This window comes from Triplophysa dalaica, chromosome 12 (genome assembly GCF_015846415.1).
Source record: "Triplophysa dalaica isolate WHDGS20190420 chromosome 12, ASM1584641v1, whole genome shotgun sequence".
NCBI classification, from domain to species: Eukaryota; Metazoa; Chordata; class Actinopteri; order Cypriniformes; family Nemacheilidae; genus Triplophysa; species Triplophysa dalaica.
The window spans coordinates 17,942,123-17,960,800 of NC_079553.1; the positions used below are offsets into that span (position 1 = coordinate 17,942,123).

The following is an 18,678-nucleotide window of genomic DNA, read 5'->3' on the forward strand; positions in this document are numbered from 1 at the left end:
GTTGTATTTAGTGTTTATTAGTAGTGTAGATGTCTTTTACACTGGGGTTTTGATTCTGTAAAAGCCGCTTTAAAACAATACATATTGTAAAAATCATTTTGCAAATAAATATTATATAATCTTGTCATGTTGTGTTGCCCAACAATATCCTATCCCACAATCCCAATGAATATGTAAACATTCTTTTTCTGGATGTCATACTCCTTAAATTACCATTTTCCAAATTGCCACAAAAAGAAGGTACTGGGAGACAGACATGAAATGGATAGCGCACAACCATGTTTCAGTATTCCATTTGTTTCAGCAAATTGCGGTGATCCATTTGCATCTTTTATTTTAGCTTTATTTTTGCTTGACATTTGTGTGCGTCACGTGCATACAGTACACTCTACTGAGAAATTGTGTGATTGATTACACAAAAATGTCTAAACGTGGATAAACAGATAAAAGCATATTGAAGATAAGGTACTGAAAAACAAAACTTTATTTCTCCAAAATCAAGACAAATGTCTCAATATTAACATTTAGTGTTTGCTATAAACATTTTGGCTTTAGGTTTTTCTTGCTGGTTTTGTGTTAAACCTTCAAGAGATGTTACAATAATTTTAAAAAAGTGTATTGCATTGATACATTAATGCTCACACTGTGTAGTGATATTCCTGGACCAAAGATGACAATTCGCCTCACAACACTCCTCCACAATATAGCTGGTCCCATTTTGTTAATAGAATTCTAATACTTGAACTGCAGTTGAACATTGTAAGAGAATAATGGTTAGCATTTACATCCGTATTTTGTGCTGCAATACAAATATTTGCTTGACATATTGACTTTGTCTGGATTAATTTACATATGTCATATTCAATTAGTTATTTTTACAGACAGCAAATATTATGAAGTTCAACAAAGCACATCACATCTCACATGCTTTTTTTAAGCCATTCTGCCCTTGAGCACATATATGAAAAGGCACTGGTTCATATGATGTGTGGCACGTGGAAGTAACCGCTCCAACAGGAAGTTATGTTTTATGAGATGAGCCAGTCAAAAAGCACAGCAAAACGTACTGTTTAACCAATAAGACCTCAACATTCTCTCAGAGGACATATCCACAACTATCTGTTTACGCAATCTTGATGAATGACAAGCTCCATCTATTGACTTATAACTAGGATATCATTTCATGCTTACAACCCTTGCATTATGCTAGTGTAAATTCACACTGTATACATCAAACATATTTAATCTCTTTGTAGATTCAAAATGAGGGAATGTTTGGCTCTAAACTGCTTTAAAACACCAGTTGTTTTACTAATTATTATAGCCAAAACTACAGGTATTGAACTATGAGATATTTCTCAACCTCAGGTGCTGTGTTCTATGTGGCACGTTGTTACTTTGAGATGATAACTGACCTGTCATTGAGCCCAATCCTCATGTTACACTATAGACAGTACCATTATAAAAAATGGCATCAGTTGCGATTCTTAGCACATGAAGATTAAATATTTCAGTTGATTGTCAACTTCATCACAGGCATTCCCAAATACATGGAAAGGTTTATATTAAATAACAATTTGCTTTCCACAGCACAAAAAGCCATCAGAAATTTTAGCAAAATATCTTCTGAACCCTGTATAAAAATAACCGTCTGGTATACGAAACTAATGTTGTTAGTGTTGTCTGCCCTTCGTGAGGAAGGTTTTGCTAGAACATTTAGCGTCTTTCAACATCCATAGAAAAGGCACTGTTGATGTGGAGTTACCCTCACTGTTTTGTCCACGCTCACTGAGTGATGCAGTTTTCTCCCATGTCCTGAGCATAACGGTCAGAAACGGTCGTTCTCAGCTCCTCAACATCTCTACGGAGCTGCTGAGCTTCTAGAAGCTTCTTCTGTAGGCCTTCAGAGCTGAGCCAGTCCTCCCACGGCTCTCCAACAGGAGGAGGAGCTGCTGGAGACACAAATAAACACCATTAGAGCTGTTCCAACTGATAACCCCCCATAACACAGACATCACAACAACGTCGCTATTTGGTCATTAAACCATGGCAACAACTGCACAAATAACAGCTTCCATTACAGCGTGTTGCATACTGCCAACATGAGCTATAATCGCTGTTTGGCAACAATTTCAACAAATCTGCCAAGAAAATATATCTGTGCTATGTGGTGTGTGGGTGATACAGCATAAGCAAAATATTTAATACTACACCATCCTTTAAAAAGCAAAACATTTATATTTTCTATAGAAAGGTAGTCTTCAATATTCAGACAACTGTGTTTCAAAATGAAGATATATAAAAGTATTTAAATGTTTTTATTTATATTTACATATGCTCAGCATTGTATTTTATAAATTATAACTTTTTTGGTTGATTACTAAAAGCGCTTCCTTTGATTTTGAACTTTTTCCCAACTTGACATTTAGATAGTACCGTCCATGCCATCTTTTTGCAACATTACCAGATATAGATATCAGATATTTAATATATCCTAAAATGTATATATTTTCTGAAACAAATTCAATCTGCTTTATCTAATAAAGTCTTAGTTTCCGCTTTAACTTGTGGACAATGAAGGGCGCACTTACAAGCAATGCCGAGAAGCATGGAGAGGTTTGGGTCACGGCCCTGAGCCCGCTGCGTGAGGATGTTACAGAGGGAGCGGAGGTCACACAGACAGGTGGACATCTCTCCATACAGCCTTTGAGTGAGCCGGGCCCCTGCGGGGAGCAGAGGAGCATTCAAATTGGACCGACCACTTGGGTCCTCGCACTGAAGACGCTCCTGTAACGTCAGATTGTGCTCCATTAACTCCTGGTTGTGCACTGAGAGCTGAAACACAAAAACATGCACACAAATAGTAAATTCCCTTTGAGTTCTCACAGTAAGAATGGAAGTGTGCATCACAATAAACAACTAACCTCCTTCATTGCAGCATGTAACTGTAATATACTCTCCTCTTTCTGTGACACCTCTTCTCGCAGGGCCTGACTGCTGCAGTCCTCCTGAGAGATCTGCTCCTCCAGAGTCTGATTCAACCCACACACACAGACACACATAATATAACATGGAAAACATGCTCTTTAAAATAAAGTCAAATAAAAAGTAAAATGAACTTCAATGGTGGAGGTTAACTTGAATTACATGAATTATAGTCTTGAACTAGGAATTCAAGAACCTATCATTCAGAACCAGTTTCATCTCAAATACAACCCTTTATCATTCTTAAGTGTCTGGACACTTGGGACCAGATGCTTAGATGATCAATAACAATATATGTAAATTAATTAAGCAGGTACATACTTGTGGATGAACATTTATATAAGCTTCAACTATAGATAATTTATGATATAGAAAGCGCTATAACTTAAAAAAGCGGGAGTGCGCCCCCTGCTGATTCTAAAATCTTATTGCACCTAAACACTCAATATCATTTATCTGTCACAGTCAGATTAGGTTTAAACGCTCTATTCTCAATGAAGTAAAGTGCTAAAATGGATTTACATCCTTACCCTAATCTGTGAGCCCAGCTGTTCCATTATCCTGAGTTGTTTTTCAATAACCTAGAAAAACAATGACAGTATATGAAAATCTCCTAAATACAAATGAATTAAAAACAGAATTCTTTAGTTATCTAAAGAGGACAAGAACCTTTTTATGTCGCTGTTGCTCTTCTTTTAAATTAGTGTTTTCTTCTCGTAGCATCTCTATGTCAAGAGAAGGCAATCTCACTCCGTCCTCGAGGCTCTCCTGCACCCTGTTTTGGAGACTAAACAAAAGCAAATAAAACAATAAAAGATCCCATGTCACAAGTTTTGGCTGTGCTTTAGCAGGTTGCCTATGTGACGTGCCTCTGTGAAGCCCAGAATCTGTCTTTTACCTGGTGACTGTTGTAAGCAGTTCTCTCTCCTTCCGCCTCTGTTCTTCCAGTTGGTTCTCTTTGCTGCGTCCAGCACTGCGGGACTCCTCCAGCTGGATCTCCAGATCTCTGACTGTGGCCTGAAGCTGAGCTGCCCTCTCCTCTACATCCTCCAGCTGCAACATAATATCCATTGCAGACTCTTTAAAATCGATCATGTTCTGGTGGGATTACGCAACTAGACAATATTGTCACTGAATGAAAATATACATTCATCCTGACCAACAATTTCTGTTTCAAGTACACACAACAGAAGCAAAAGGTTGGAAAAACAGCAGAGGGAGTCTTTTTTTATTAGTGTTGTAATAGTACTCGGCAATACAACACACAGCATCAAGTTAAACTCTCTGAGCAGTTGCTGTAAAAAATAAAGGTTTATAAGTTGGCCATTAAAGAGCGCTGTACCTTTTTGTGCTGTGCCTGATAGTCTTCCATGGTAGGGAGGTCGGCCAAATATCGTTCGAGAGTCTCAATCCGCTGCTGCTTTTCTCTGTTCTGATCCGATTCCTTCTGGCATTTCTTTTTTAAGCTGTTGATGTGTTTGTCCCGACTGCGGATCTTTTATATTAAAGAACAAACACCAAAAGATGATAATTCTAATTTGCTTTTCAGAGCGCTATAAATTATCGTAACAGTGGACAAAATCAGAACATCAGATGTGTAGAGGAAGCTTGGAGATGTTTACCCTCTCCTCTTGTTTCTTTAGCTCCTCTGCATGTTTTCCACTGCTCTCATTCAAGATCTCATTCAGACGTTGCATCTCCACCTCCACCGCGGCCAGTCTCCGGTCCGCTTCTAGCTTCCCTTTGGTAAAGCAGTCGCTGCGCTCGGCAAACTGGGCTCGCAAAAAGGTGTTTTCCCGCTGGGCCTCCTGTCAAGCACACAGAAAACGGCGGTTATGAACAACTATACTTAGGCTTTTATACTATTTGAGAAAACTATATCTGTAGGTTGACCTGCAGCCTCAAAAGACACATGTCTGGGTAAGGAGCTCCACGTCCAATGAGAGCACTGTGCACCTGTAGTTCACTCTCTCTAAGACGCTGCTCCAGCTGAGACATCTGCTGTTTCTGCCTGAAAAACAAAATTTACTGTTTTTAACACAGGATGAATCCTTCGCAGTATCACTCTCTGACATTGGCCTTTATTTTGGCATAACAATTACCTTTCAATGGCGAGTTCTTTCTCTTTCAGCAAGTTCTCATTAGCTTTTACAACAGCATCCCAACTGCTGTTCTCTGTGTGAGGAGCGGATGAATAAAGGGAGGCATACTGGCCACCCCCTCCTGTCATTAACTGCAATAAAGAAGGAAATCTCAGTTAAAATGACTATTAAAAGATCTCTATTTGTCTTCTCCTCATAGAACAAGATCAGCTGTACTAAACTTGTGCTGAATACAGAGCAAGATAAAATCTCCCTTAGACAAGAATAGGACTGATATGAAAACAAATAAAGCGAATATAATAAATACCTCGATCTGTAATTAAATAATGTATTTCACATAGACATTTTGCTTTATAAAGGGTGAGTTTTTTTTTAAAGATTCACAATAAAAAAAAAGTAAGGCAGGCACTAAAGTCAAAAACATAAAAGCTGCTGAATTCGAACCTGCATTTGTTCCACCTGTAGCCTCAAACTCTCAAGTTTCTGCTTTTGCTGCTGCCAGCTGGCCAGCTCACTACATTGTAAGGGATCGTACGCTCCAGTGCTGGGCTGGTCCCTCAGAAGAGCATGATTCAGGAGGCCCTGAGGTACCGAAAACATCCTGGCAGAGGCACCAGACCCCGAATAAACACTCCTTTGGGGGTCCGTGGGGCAGCCGAAACCTGTCCTAGTCTCCGGTAAAACTTTATAAGTCTGTTCCAGCAAGCCAGTATTGTCTACATATCCAGTCATTTGCAGATGCTTGCGTACATCGGGGGAAAATCCACTGAGCAGACCAGACTGATTTAGCGTGGGCTCCATGGAAGGTACGTCAAACTTGTGGCCATCTTCCAGTCGTGTCTGGTCTCCGGAGGGAAAAAGTGTGTGGTCGAGGCCGTTCACCAGACTGCGATATCGGCTCAGGCAATCAGGTTTGACTGAAGTGGCATTTAAATGTCCCTCATCCTGAGCGTCCAGATTAGGCGAGGACGCAGATTTGGAAAGTGATGATTTGGAGCTGGATGAGCTGGAGGACGCCCGCTCATCAGAGGCACGAGGCTTGAGGCTTGAGGCCAGAGCTCCGGCCGTGGAAGGCATGACATGGGCGGTTGGGATGGGGATCTGACTGCGGATGGGCTGGAAGGACGGACTGCTGCTAGTGCTGCAGAAATCTAAAATGGAAAGCGAAGTGAGACGTGAATGAAACCAAAGACAAGCCGTTTACATGTCGTAAAGGAGCTGCATGAAGCAGTCTGGTTTCTAAAAAGGACTTATAGTGGACTTGTATACAAATCTTTCTCCAAGTTTTCTAGTGTCAATTTAACAAATGTTAAAAACTTCAAGTGTCACATTATTTCAACTGTCTCATAGTTGTTTCTAAATCTCTACTATTAGTTTATTAGAAAAATCTAGATAATATTTTACAAAAAATAGCAACATCATTGCAGTAAAGGAACAGTTCACCAAAAAATGAAAGTTTTGTCATTTACCCACACTTTGAGTTGTTCCAAATCTGAATACATTTCTTTGTTCCGAACACAGAGAAAGATATTTGGAAGAATGCTTGTAACCAAACTGTTCTCTGTCACCATTGACTACCATAGTAGTAAAAATTGCTTTATAAATTTCTTTGTTCTGTTGAATACAAAATAAGATATTTTGAAGAATGTAGGAAAGTAAGCAGTCCTGGTGCACTTTTGACCAACATTGTAATATTTCCTACTATTTAGTAGTCAATGGTAACCAAGAACTGTTATAAGCATTTTTCCAAATATCTTTCTCCGTGAAATTTGTACAGATTTAGAACTCTGAGTGAATGATGACCGAATTTTATTTTTGGGTGAACTGTCACTTAATGACTTTAAATCTAAAAAATATAAAAACAAAATATTCGTTATTATACTGTGTCCTCAACAATATAACTTATTATTACAGATACAAGTAGTTTTCCACAAATAAATGTATACTTTTTATTATATGTATAATTATGCATGATGATAGTTGTTCTTTTTTGAAAACATGCTATGGAGTTTTTAGAGGGTTACGGTAATGAGTTTAAAAAACTTTTTAAAACGCAAGTATGTATGTTTTTTTAAATAATGCTTTTACACAGATATTGTCGGACCTTGTTTTGATGCCACAAAGGAAACTTGTTGATTTAAATATGTTTTTATACCATGTTTGACATCTTTAAAACAAAGATTTCATGAGAAAAATAAAAAGCACAATTCTATATTGCACGTTGTTTCTATTCTGTCACCAAGACAAAAACTTAACTCCTCCAAAGTAACTCCAACTCTTAAAAAAAATGAATGACAGAAAACACACATTACTCACCTTGCTAGCAGAAAAAGAGAAACAAACAAATGCTAACATATTCTTCTGATAAAAAGTAAGCCATAAACAAACGTATAATGACTCCTATGTCCTCCCAGTGCATTTCTGGGATTTACTAAACGTTACGAGCAAACTGCCAGAACATACACACCCACTTCCTCTCACTGCATCAAGCTCAGACAAGGTGAGTCTACCTGCTACGAGAATCAATGTTCTCTCTTCTACAGCTCTGTCAGCTGAGGAACCAATACACACAGAAAGGTTAGGGGTATTAATAGAGCCCTCTCATGTTACGCTGTTAGGTGTCAATGTGGGGGGCTCTTATATTTAAACAACTCACCTCATACAGATACACATCTAATCTAGTACTATGTAATACATTTTCATTTACATGTTTTATGCATTTGGCAGACGCTTTTATCCAAAGCGACTTACATTGCATCATCCTATACATTTGTTTCCAAGCATGTGAAATCCCCTGGGATCTAACCCACGACCTTGCTTTGTTAACGCAATGCTCTTACCACTGAGCTACAGGAGAGCTAAAGTACCTTTAAAAAAGTTCACCAATTGAAGCAGGGGGCCTGCGTGTTTAAACTGACAGCGTGCCCTGAAGGCACTCTTTTAAACATCTGCTGTGGACAGGTTCAAACAATCCCAGAGTAGACCGAAGATTCTCTTACTGAGAGGCTTAATGCAATTACGAGAAACACCCAGAAACAAAACAAAGCCGTTACCATCTCAACAAAGAAGACCACAGACACCCACCATAGATTAACCACCCACGAAATGTTCTTCAACGGCTGCCAATACATTCTGTTCTGCCATTGCTTTGAAACAAATAAAACCAGTACGAGTCTAGTTTACAAACAACCTCAATGCTAAGTGACACAATCGCATTCATGAAAACTGAACAGATTAGCAGTTTATTATTGTAATTGTTTCCATGGTTGCTTATCTGAGAGTTGTATTGCATTAACAACAATAACAGTAGATATAGACTTGTACAAGTTTAATTCAGTCACTCACAAATCCGACAATGCCAGCTTGTATGTTAAGTGCTGGCAAATTGAGCAAAGCAATGTTTTGGAAAACATTACATGTACTCTCCACATTTTATTTTAATATGTCATGTTCAAGCACTTGAGTACCGCTAATCTCTGTGCATTACATCTTTAACTGTAGAGGAAAAGAGGAAACAAGACCAGCCTTAGAGTTTCCATTCGGCTCTCCAGGTCAGGACCTCCGATCAGTGGAAGTGCAATCCTGCCTGGGGGAATTTATGGCATGGAATATAATATCCTCCAAATCTCATAGGAGTCCCAAAACTATCATCACATCTCAAGAACTAAAAATACAGCAGCTTGGTCTATTAACAGCCAGCACATGTTTGTTTTGATAAAGTAAAAAACTGTGGTCTCAAACTAATCTGTAATGTCCTACGAGACAGTAAATCTAACTTCTCATTGCATTATGGTTCATTCATTTTTATACATAGGCAAATAGGTGAGCATAAGCATAAGCAAACATACGCTTCACATTTAAGGACTTTCATAAGGCAAAAAGATGATGGATCAATATAGGATTTTACAGATTGATCTCTTGGCTAAGAACCAAACACAGGGAACGGATGTGCTTTCAAAACAAAACATACATGACCCTATCCAAATGCTAGTGGTGCTCTTCTTACCTTCTGTGTTATCAGAGGTGCCCAGTCCTGTGTCCCCACCGTCAGCTGTACTTTTACGCCATCCAAACCGGCTCTGGAACTTGTCAGACACAGCCGGTGTCAGCCACTCTGTGTCAGAATGTCCTGCTGGAGTGCACGAGGAAATCAAGATGAGACTTGATCAACTACAGTCATATACATAACAAACGAGTTCTGGACACAAACCTGAGAATTTCTGTGAGGTGGTCATCTGTACTGCAGTCACCTGTGGAAAGATGTTTTTACTAACCTAAACCCAAAACAGTTTAAACTACAGGAAGTAGGATTGAGATGCATAATGTCCAAAAGTCTCAAAAAATAATGTCTATGAATGCAGTGCTATGATAAGTATATAGCATAAATAAATATATGCACAGCCAAATCAGGCCGAAGAGATTAAGTTTCATGTTAAGAAAAATATTTTAGAGGTTCTCTGGTTGGCAATGTTAACCAGACCTATAAGGCTACGTTCTCCGGGGGGAAAAAGTAGTGGGTGGTACCTATACAGGAACAATATCTTTTTTTTTCTTTTGGGCACATTATTGTACTTCAAAGACCTACTGCATCCCTTTAAAGGTGCGTTTAAATATTTTGTTTTCCTTGGAACATAATTGCACATTATAGTGCCCGTTTTATAAAGGTAGTTTGCCAAAAAAAGAACAGAAGAGTTGATTTCTTAACTTACATAACCATTTTTTACTGGAATTATTACTTCTATAACTGCTATCAAGAAAAATACGTCAAAAAGACAAAACTATTCCAGACAACTGTAACAACAAGCTTCCCATGTAATGTTACAAAGAAAACCCAATACAGATAGCAACTGTAGCTAACCGTACGAGTTAACAAAAGTCAATAAACATTGTAAACAACTCCACTTACGTTACCTTAACTCACAGGCTGATGGGTCTTTACTAAAAGTAAAAATGAAGAAAACACAACGTAGTTGATACAATAATGTGCCGCATTACAGAAAAGACGGCGGTTAGATGCTACTGTCAACAATCGAAGCACGCAACAGTCAAAAGCCTCGAGCTGCGATTACCCGCCTCGGTTCGACTGAAGCGCGAGACCTTTCTCCCATTCCCAACCGTTAATTCTCGTTCTTCCTCGGCGTTCGGGCCGCGTGTCAAATTGAGATCGCATGCGCCCTCTTCCGTTCGCTTAGTTGAGCAACACCTGTGCTAATCAGAGACCGAGGTACATATATAATACTCAACGAGTTCACTTTGAATACCCACCTACTGCTTCGATCATGTAAAGAATATACATATTCCTATATTAAAATGAGAGCACTGTTGTATACTTTAATATGGCAATAAATGTACCAAAAAGCGATTCTAATCATTTTTGATTATTCTAATTCAACTAAAGATTTTTGGGTAATGTTGTTGAAGCACTGTGATCATTTCTGAGGTATTGTTTGGTATTTACATTTATAATAGCTTATAATTGATAGTTGTCGAAAATGTTTTGTTCTGTTTTCTTTTCACAATTTAAATTGTGCTTGCCAAAAAAAAGACTCGTAACAAAAGGGATGTGTTGTTGCAGCTGGTCGTTAAGTAGTGATTTCTAAGTTGTTTTTATCCAAAGCAATTTTAAAATACATTTTACCATTGCATTTTTTTCATGTGATGTGTTTATGAATATATTGTTACCCGTCTACTTTTCTGTTGTAACACTGCACATCTCCTCACATAGGGTGAGTAAAGTTAACCTAACTTGAAGATGATGTTTGACAGATGCATTTCTTTTTTTAATGCAAGACATGATATATAAACATCAATACAGATTACACGTAGAGTAAGAAGCTGTCCTGGTAATAGCTATAAAAAATAAAATATATTATACATTCAACACTTTTTCATGAATCAGTGCTTAAACCCAAGAGCGCTATTCAGATCCAGACCTGTAGATGTCGCTGTTGATGTGTCAGCTCGTCTATCTTTAACCGTTCATGAACGGAGTCACAGAAGCAGCAGTAGCCGCAGTCATCGGTGGCACGCTGGCGACGGGCTGCCAAAGCAATGCCTTTTTCCTTTGAAATTATCATAGAAAACTGATTTTGTGAATGGTCACCCTCCGGTGCCGACATAGCGTATCGCAATGGCACCGGGTTGGCAAGAGGTCGTTTCGCAAAACGCGGAACAGATAAGGGGATATGTCCGCGAGATCCTGTCGTCCGGCCTCGTCTTTCTGAAGTCTGAGCTAGGAATAGATTTGGGATTGAATCCCGATTTATGCGCACCATGGGTGCTTCTCTTGGCGGCCTGGGTCGGTCTGGTAATCATGCTGATTTTATGGGTGTCGGTCTGCCGAGGTGTGTCTAGGAAATTGACGGAGACACCGGACACCGGCGTAGCGCCACCGACGAAGAAAGCAGATCATACAGCAGAGGAGCCGAAGAGGAGGAACCGGAGGAGGAATGCTGAAAAGGTTTGGTTACCGTCTGCTGTCATGGGTTGAGCAATGACACCTTAAATAATGAATTGAACAGCTGTTGAAGAGCCTGTTGTGAAAAAAACAATGCAAATTCGTATGGTTTCTATTATGAAACCACTATGAACCAGTAAAGGATTACCTTTAAAACATCTGTCACATACATTCATTTATGTAGTGTTTTGGGCCAGTAGGGGTTACTGGTTGAATAGCTACTATCCACCAGATAAAATCACACCATTAAAACCCCAAACATTACCAGACCATAATGATTCCAATTAAAACCAATGCAATTCTCATTAAATTCATTAGAATTGCTGTAATGGTTTCTGTTAAATTTAGCAGGGCTACATGACAATAAGCCATTTAACAACACATCATATCAATCATCACGGCTCAGGCGCCATTGTTTTTAAATGTCAGTTGTCTAAATGTTTTGCAGAAAGCTGGTCTCGCTGTTGAACCACAGCAAGATACCAAAGTGCTGGACACTCAGGAACAACTGGACGTGAAGGCAGACAAGGTTTGACAGACTTTTTGGTTACATTAATTTGATTGAATGCTTAGAATAGAACAGTGTTATACGGGCATTTATTTAACATTTGAGTTCTTGAAGATGGACCACATCTGATTTAGATATCTGCAGTGTGACTGCGTCATATCTGGTGCTGATTAAGCTTGTTCCAAAACTATTCTTACCAACATCTTTTTCTTTTGTTTCAGACCAAGAAGAAAAAGCAGAAGGCCCCTGTTAAAGATAAGTCCAAGTCCTCTACATCTGGTGATGGCAAAGAACCTGATGAAGGTATATTCTGATTGATATGACGTCCATAAATCAGTACACGCAGAAAGCATTTAATAGATAAGAACTTGCTTATTTTAGTGGATAGAGCAACTGTCATGATAATCATATCACCTGTCAGGTACCTGGGAGACCAAGGTCAGCAACCGCGAGAAACGGCAACAGCGACGGAAGGACAAACCTCCAGGTGATGGGTCTGCTAGCCCAGAAGCAACAGCCACTTCGAGTGCCATTAATTCTACGGAGGAAGTCCAAACTTCACCGGAAAAAACGGTAACCACCATCAAGACCACCCCTTCTAGACCTGTCATCCAAAAAGAAGTAGAAGGTATGGAGTCAAAGTGAATTTTATTATTTTTGTATTGCTAATTTGTGCCATTTTCACAAAATTGATTGGCAGTTTTGCATAATTCTCTCTTTTTTTCACTTTATAGCAGAAACACCTGATATTGAAGCAAAAAATGTATGGGAACCAGTCGTTCCTCAAGGTGATCAATAGACTGATAAAATTAGCTATCTACACACATTTATTCCCGTATGCTAAAAGCTAGCCTTAGAGGAATAGTTCACGTTGAAAATGAAAATGTTGTCATCATTTACTCACACTGTTGTCGTTTTAAACCTTCTTTCTTCTGCAAAACACAAAAGCAGATATTTTGAAAAATGTTGGTCCCTGTGACTTCTGTTGCATAGACACAAAATCAATGCAAGTCAATGGTGACCGACGGTTTTCCGTTATAAACATTTTTCCAAATGTCTTCTTTTGTGTTCTGCAGAAGAAACGGTTATACGGGTTTGAGATGACAAGAGGGTGCGTGAAAAATGACAGAATTTTCATTTTGAAGGTCAAGTATCCCTTGAAACCAATGTTTAAACTTTCAACATTTGTTTAAAAAAACTCTCTTGTGATAGTGACTCAGTGTTGGGAAGAGGTGCTGTCTGTTAAGGGTTCTGGCGGAAGTGACATTAGCATACAGCTTCCTCCTCAGATGGCCAATGTTCAGGCCGAGAGCTGGACCACCTTGAGTCTCTCTACTGAGCATCAGGCTGCTGAACCCTCTGTCTGGCCCCAAGACATGGAAGGTACTGAAAATGAGTTTAAGGTAGTATTACCTCTTAAACCAGCATTTGTGTCTTAATAATTTATTTTAATATTATTGGATAAATTATCTCAATTTCCTTAATGTAGGCTCATGGACCATTGTGGATGGATCACATATTCCAGTGTCAATCAGTGGATTGACCGCTGGTGAGTATTGTCTATGAAATGTGAGCTCCTGGTCTAGTGCTTTTGGTGGAAGTCAAGCCTTTTTCAGGAGCCAATTACATTTCAACATAGAAATGGAGTCCCATTATTTTCCCAATCCTCTTTTTACGTTGAAGTGTCACAGAATAAAAAGCCAAATGTGATTTCTGCAAGCTATCTTAAACACGTTCCACAAAAATAGTTTTTGGTTGTATGTTTACAGTCCCTGTCCTGAGCTGGGGTCCTCAGCAGTCCCCTGTGCAGGTGGATGATGAGTGGTCTGGACTTAGTAAGAATCAAGCTCATCTCGAAAATCTACACTTGCTTGGTAATGCACGTGTTAAGAGTTGGCGTTGTTTTGTGTTCCTAAGACAGCGCACCGGCAGACCCGTTGTGCGATTGGAACGCTCCATCGGAGGAATGGGGGAACTATGTGGAGAAACAGTCAGCGAGCCCAGTCCCCCTAGAGCAGCCGATCACAGAAGTGCCACAGGTCAGTCCTCAAAGCTGTATTGGCAAACCGCAGCTCCAACCCTGCTTCAGCACACCTGTCTGTAATTATCAAGCCACCCTGAACATCTTGATACAGGTGTGTTTGATTTGGGTTGGAGCTGAAGTCTTCTGGGCAGTATCTCTCCAGGAGTAGGGTTGGAGATCCCTGCTTTAAAGGATAATGAGTTACAGCACACCCCTTCCATCTGGCTTGTCAACACAACACATGTGTAGTACTGCCATGGCTTAGCTAAATTATATTTCCTGAATCCCTCTCCGGTTAGTTTCATCTAAAAGGTCTCAAATCCTTCGTCCGAAGACAAAAAAGCCTAAGCACGAATAATTTGAGACGTTTAAAACAAAACTAACCTGCAGTGTTCGCCCCTGTTCATGAGCAAAACAAACACTTTGCCGCAGCTAAACATATTAACGCACATAATGTATTAACATTCATACAGCTAACTCCAAGTGTCCATCTGCACTTATATACAGTAAGTTTAACAAGGGCATTGAATGTTCTATTTAGCCCGTGACTGACTTAGCTCACTTCGCGATCATATGCTAACATTATCCTCCTATATATATACGGTACATTTACGTCAATTTAGACTGTTGATAAATATTACTCACATCGGCAGTTTTGTCCCATTCAGTTGGTCTGGATCTCTCTTGAGGAACAACTTTGAAGCTAATACTGCTTGTACTGTCCCAGGTTGAAAAAGCACTCCGGTTTGAAGTGATTCGCGCAAACAAGCAGGTTTTACTTAGGGTTTCTGGGGGATTTCCACTAAAAATAAAATAAATCCACTGCTGTCTCCTCCTAGGTTTGGACTCTGTGCAGTGACTTGTTGTCCACGAACTTTAGCCATGGCATCACTCACATACAAAAACAACAATGGCGGAGCGCAGAACTGTGTAGAATAAGGAGGGGTAACATTATAATATAATCTGCTTTAGACATCACAACAGGAGCGAAATCTGAATGGCTCGATTTCTCACATGCTTGCAGGGAAAGGCACACCAAAACAAACTTACTGGGTTCTTATTTTTCACGCTCTCTGGGTGGCTAGAAGCACCGGGGACCCGATTATAGCACTTAAACACCCGAAAAAGTTGGGTTTAAGGAGTTTGGGTTAAAGTTTGCATAATTTGTTAGGCATGAAGGCTGGATCTAAATAAAAACTGCGACGTATGGTTTGCAGTTAATATGAAAGAAATTTGTACCTCTCTGCATTCAACAGGAGTCTGATCTTGAGAAGGAGAAAGATGAAGCAGGTCCTCCTGGCAGCGGTAAAGCTAAAAAGAAGAAGAAGAAAAAGATGAAGGTTGATGATGCTGGACCATCTGCTCCGGTGAGAATATTACTAAACTAAGCCAGAATGGTATCGAACGATGTTTAGCAACACAAGCATTAATCACAGGGCAGCAAATGTTAAAATGCTATGAGACCAGTGTGACATTTTCTTTTTGACTCTATAAATAAGCATTTGTTAAATAATTAAATGTAATTAATTAAATGTGAATGACCCATCCATGTAGTTACAGATTATCATTTTGTCATCGAGAATATTTTGTGGCACATTTTCTGTTAAGAAAATCCACGCAATATTTATTTTGGGAATGCATAACCAGAAAAGTAGTTCCACATTTGACAACTGCTAAAATAACAAATGGGGTTTTGCTTAATTAATTTGAGTGCCTTAAAAATACAAACTTGACGTATCACCCTTCCAAACACTAGACAGGTTTACCTCTATTGCAACTGTTACAGTAAAATATTTAGTACATTATTTTCTTTGGTAATCAACAGTATTGATGATTAAGCTTTAAACGAATGCAAAACATTTCTCGTGTAAATATCTGTATCAGATTCAGTCCCAGGTGAAGGCAGAAAAAGATCTGAGCGCAGGACCGGAGGAAAATAGCACAGGGGGAAACAACTTAGCTGGTGGTGACGCCTCAGTAAGACATCGCTCACATTTATCAAAAAATGTACAACAATAACAAGATACCGGTCAGACTGCAGGTCATGTAGTGTCATACTCGCCCACAGACACGTGTGGAGGTGCCGTCACGTGGCGTATCATCAGCTCCAGTACAAACACAGCAGAGAATGGGCAGACCTGAGTCAACTGGCAAACCCGCACCTGTACCAACACAAAGTAAGGGTAAACCTCTGTCTAAAATGACCGCAGTTGATTCAACTGAAAGGAAAAGTGCAAAAATAAAAAATATGTCATCATCTACTCACCGTCGACTTGTTCCTTATCTGTATAAATTTCTTTGTTCTTTTGAACATAGAGAAGGATATTTAGAAGAATTCTTGTAATCAAACGGTTCTTGGCCTCTATTTACTACCATAGTAGGAAAAATGACAATGGTAGTCAAAAGTGCCCCAGAACTGTTTGCTTTCCAACATTTGTCAAAATATCTTCTTTTGTGTTCTTCAGAACAAAGAAAGTTGTACAGATTGGGAACAATTTGAGGGTGAATATATGAAGAATTAATTTTTGGGTGAATGGTTCTTTTAATCTATTTGTCTACTTTTGCATTGTGTCCAAATGTGCAGAATTTAAACCATGATTAGACCACGTTGTTTGATAAATCAAAATGCAAAGAGAAATTTAAAAGCGAAATGTCTAGACTATGAAAGCAAAGTATTGTATTGTATTAAATGTTTAGATGTTAGTGTAATGTTAATAACAATGGGATTTTCCATAGAGCTGTGCTCCAAATGCTTCCCTTTGGAAACGGGCTCTATAGTGTATTTACAGTGTTAATGATATAAAGGTCGGTTGTACATATAAGCACAGTACTGGGATTTACTGCCCCTCCCTGTTTAACCACACATCTGAGGACTATAACCATAAACAAATATTTACCAAGGTAGATATGCTTTTCTATGAGCCTGTACACAATAGGGACACAAGTTCAAATTTACCTTGTGATGCTTGCATGCGATCGACCAAAGGGCTTCTTTACATCTCTAGATGCAAGTTTGGTTTAAAATACTTTCCTTTTCCCCTCTAAGAAAAAGCAGAGGAGAGCTGGGAGTCTCCAAAACAAGTTAAAAAGAAGAAGGCCAGAAGGGACACATGAACACGTCGCTGGTGGGTGAAAGAGGAGACGACAAATGCAATCTCTGGGTTGTACAGGATTTCATACTTCCTGAGTGACTACTTTTTTTTTTTGAAACCCTTGATCCACTGTGTTGTGAATCCCATCCCAGTGTCCCCCTCTCATTAGGTGTATCTAGACAATGTACTCTGTACTCTAGACAATGTAAACATTACCTGGCATAAGAAAGGGGGCACTAAAATTTCAGATTATCTTTTTTTCCCCCCAATGTATGTTAATTGATAATTATACAGTATGTTTGATATGATTTGTATTTGCAGCAAAATGGTTTTCCAAGAAACTTAATCCTGGTTTTATTTGTTAAGAACTAGAGCTGTTGTGTGGTCAAGATTGGCGCACATGAAATAAGGGGATGGTCCCATCCCATTTGAGTTTCCAGGAATCTGTAGATCATCATTACATGAGAGGATGGTTTCATTCATTCATAGAGCAAGGAGTCAAAACTTACCACAGTGCACTAAATGAGGTATTTGTGTGATTTACAGCGATGTTAAATATTAGGACACAAATAAATTAAGCCATACATGAGCACAGTTAGAAATTCTGATACTGGTATGGAAAGATAATCCTATTATTTAAAAAACAACTTTTTTAACCTCATTCTTTGTAGTAGTGACGTCGGATGGGTATTTGTGATCAATGTTACACCAGGTACAGCAGTGTCAGGAAAATTGAATGCCTTAACTTGTGTTGCGCAAGATGGCAGCAGAGATCTGTCAGATGCATGTGGTTTCCTCTTTCGTATTTATTGGTTAATATAAGTCATGTTAAATGAGAAATAAAGATTAACCTTTCTTTGCACTTCTGTCTCGCTGTGTGATATCATTCACAAACTCTTGTGGGTTGTGTAGATTTAGGATCGTAAGGAAAAAGTTGAAAATGAAATGATTTCAAACGTGTATACAGAAACTCTTAAGTTAAAGGGATGGTTCACCCAAAAAGTATTTTGTCATTTATTCACCCTCGTGTCATTCCAAGACTTCTGCACTACACATATTTCAAAGCACACTTTTAACATAACGTTTCTCAAAATATAGTTTTTGTGTTTCACGGAAGACGTATACAGGTTTAGCTGACATATGGTGAATACATTGCCAACTTTTCATTTTTGGGTGAATTGTCCCTTTAAGAGGACCAGAGCAGGTTTACATGGCAAGGTTAAAGGGACATTCACCCAACAAATAAGAATTCTGCCATGATTTCCTCCCCCTTGAGTTGTTGCAAATCTGCATTAATTTCCTTGTTCTGATGAACACATTCATATTCCCAGGGATTGTTCACCCAAAGATGAAAATTCTGTCATCATTTACTCACCCTAGAGCTGTTCAAATCAGTATAAGTTTCTTTGTTCTGATAGACACAAAAAACTATTTGGAAGAATGCTTGCTACCAACGATTCTCAGCCACAATTGACTACCGTAGTAGGAAAGATTGCTTTATAAATTTCTTC

At 39.0% G+C, this 18,678-nt stretch overlaps 2 protein-coding genes across 8 annotated transcripts; one reads left to right on the forward strand and one right to left on the reverse strand.

Annotated features, from left to right (window-relative positions):
• Positions 1 to 466: 466 nt before the first annotated feature.
• On the reverse strand, positions 467 to 12,601 carry cep85 (centrosomal protein 85). 7 transcript variants are annotated; one of them, XM_056762114.1, is made up of 15 exons: positions 12,467 to 12,578; positions 12,250 to 12,346; positions 9,298 to 9,337; positions 9,094 to 9,219; positions 5,532 to 6,238; positions 5,088 to 5,218; positions 4,879 to 4,996; positions 4,608 to 4,793; positions 4,328 to 4,480; positions 3,884 to 4,038; positions 3,655 to 3,772; positions 3,516 to 3,566; positions 2,925 to 3,032; positions 2,592 to 2,835; positions 467 to 1,952 (listed from the first exon to the last, which is right to left on the reverse strand). In XM_056762114.1, exons 2-15 carry the CDS (start codon positions 12,253 to 12,255, stop codon positions 1,786 to 1,788), a joined length of 2,310 nt encoding a protein of 769 aa, XP_056618092.1. In that variant the 5' UTR covers positions 12,256 to 12,346; positions 12,467 to 12,578; the 3' UTR covers positions 467 to 1,785. The 7 variants fall into 7 exon arrangements, with proteins under 7 accessions (XP_056618092.1, XP_056618087.1, XP_056618086.1 ...); XM_056762109.1 differs by having other exon boundaries at positions 9,094 to 9,216; positions 12,467 to 12,494; XM_056762108.1 differs by having other exon boundaries at positions 467 to 1,949; positions 12,467 to 12,494.
• On the forward strand, positions 10,980 to 18,029 carry mtdhb (metadherin b). Its single transcript, XM_056762115.1, has 13 exons — positions 10,980 to 11,547; positions 11,993 to 12,073; positions 12,274 to 12,355; positions 12,474 to 12,680; positions 12,787 to 12,840; positions 13,265 to 13,435; positions 13,542 to 13,601; positions 13,822 to 13,887; positions 13,970 to 14,091; positions 15,332 to 15,442; positions 15,960 to 16,052; positions 16,144 to 16,252; positions 17,122 to 18,029. The coding sequence occupies exons 1-13, from the start codon at positions 11,218 to 11,220 to the stop codon at positions 17,187 to 17,189; spliced, it is 1,554 nt and encodes a 517-aa protein (XP_056618093.1). The 5' UTR covers positions 10,980 to 11,217; the 3' UTR covers positions 17,190 to 18,029.
• The last annotated feature ends 649 nt before the right edge of the window (positions 18,030 to 18,678 follow it).

What these genes read in the sequence shown, in the direction of transcription:
- mtdhb (XM_056762115.1), top strand. Translation starts at nt 11,218, where the DNA reads ATGGCACCGGGTTGGCAAGAGGTCGTTTCGCAAAACGCGGAACAGATA. An exon ending in CATCCAAAAAGAAGTAGAAG is followed by an intron (nt 12,681 to 12,786) that starts GTATGGAGTCAA and finishes TTCACTTTATAG; the next exon opens with CAGAAACACCTGATATTGAA. An exon ending in CTGGCCCCAAGACATGGAAG is followed by an intron (nt 13,436 to 13,541) that starts GTACTGAAAATG and finishes TCCTTAATGTAG; the next exon opens with GCTCATGGACCATTGTGGAT.
- cep85 (XM_056762114.1), bottom strand. An exon ending in AGCTGGGCTCACAGATTAGG is followed by an intron (nt 3,033 to 3,515) that starts GTAAGGATGTAA and finishes GGGTTGAATCAG; the next exon opens with ACTCTGGAGGAGCAGATCTC. An exon ending in TACATGCTGCAATGAAGGAG is followed by an intron (nt 2,836 to 2,924) that starts GTTAGTTGTTTA and finishes TTTGTGTTTCAG; the next exon opens with CTCTCAGTGCACAACCAGGA.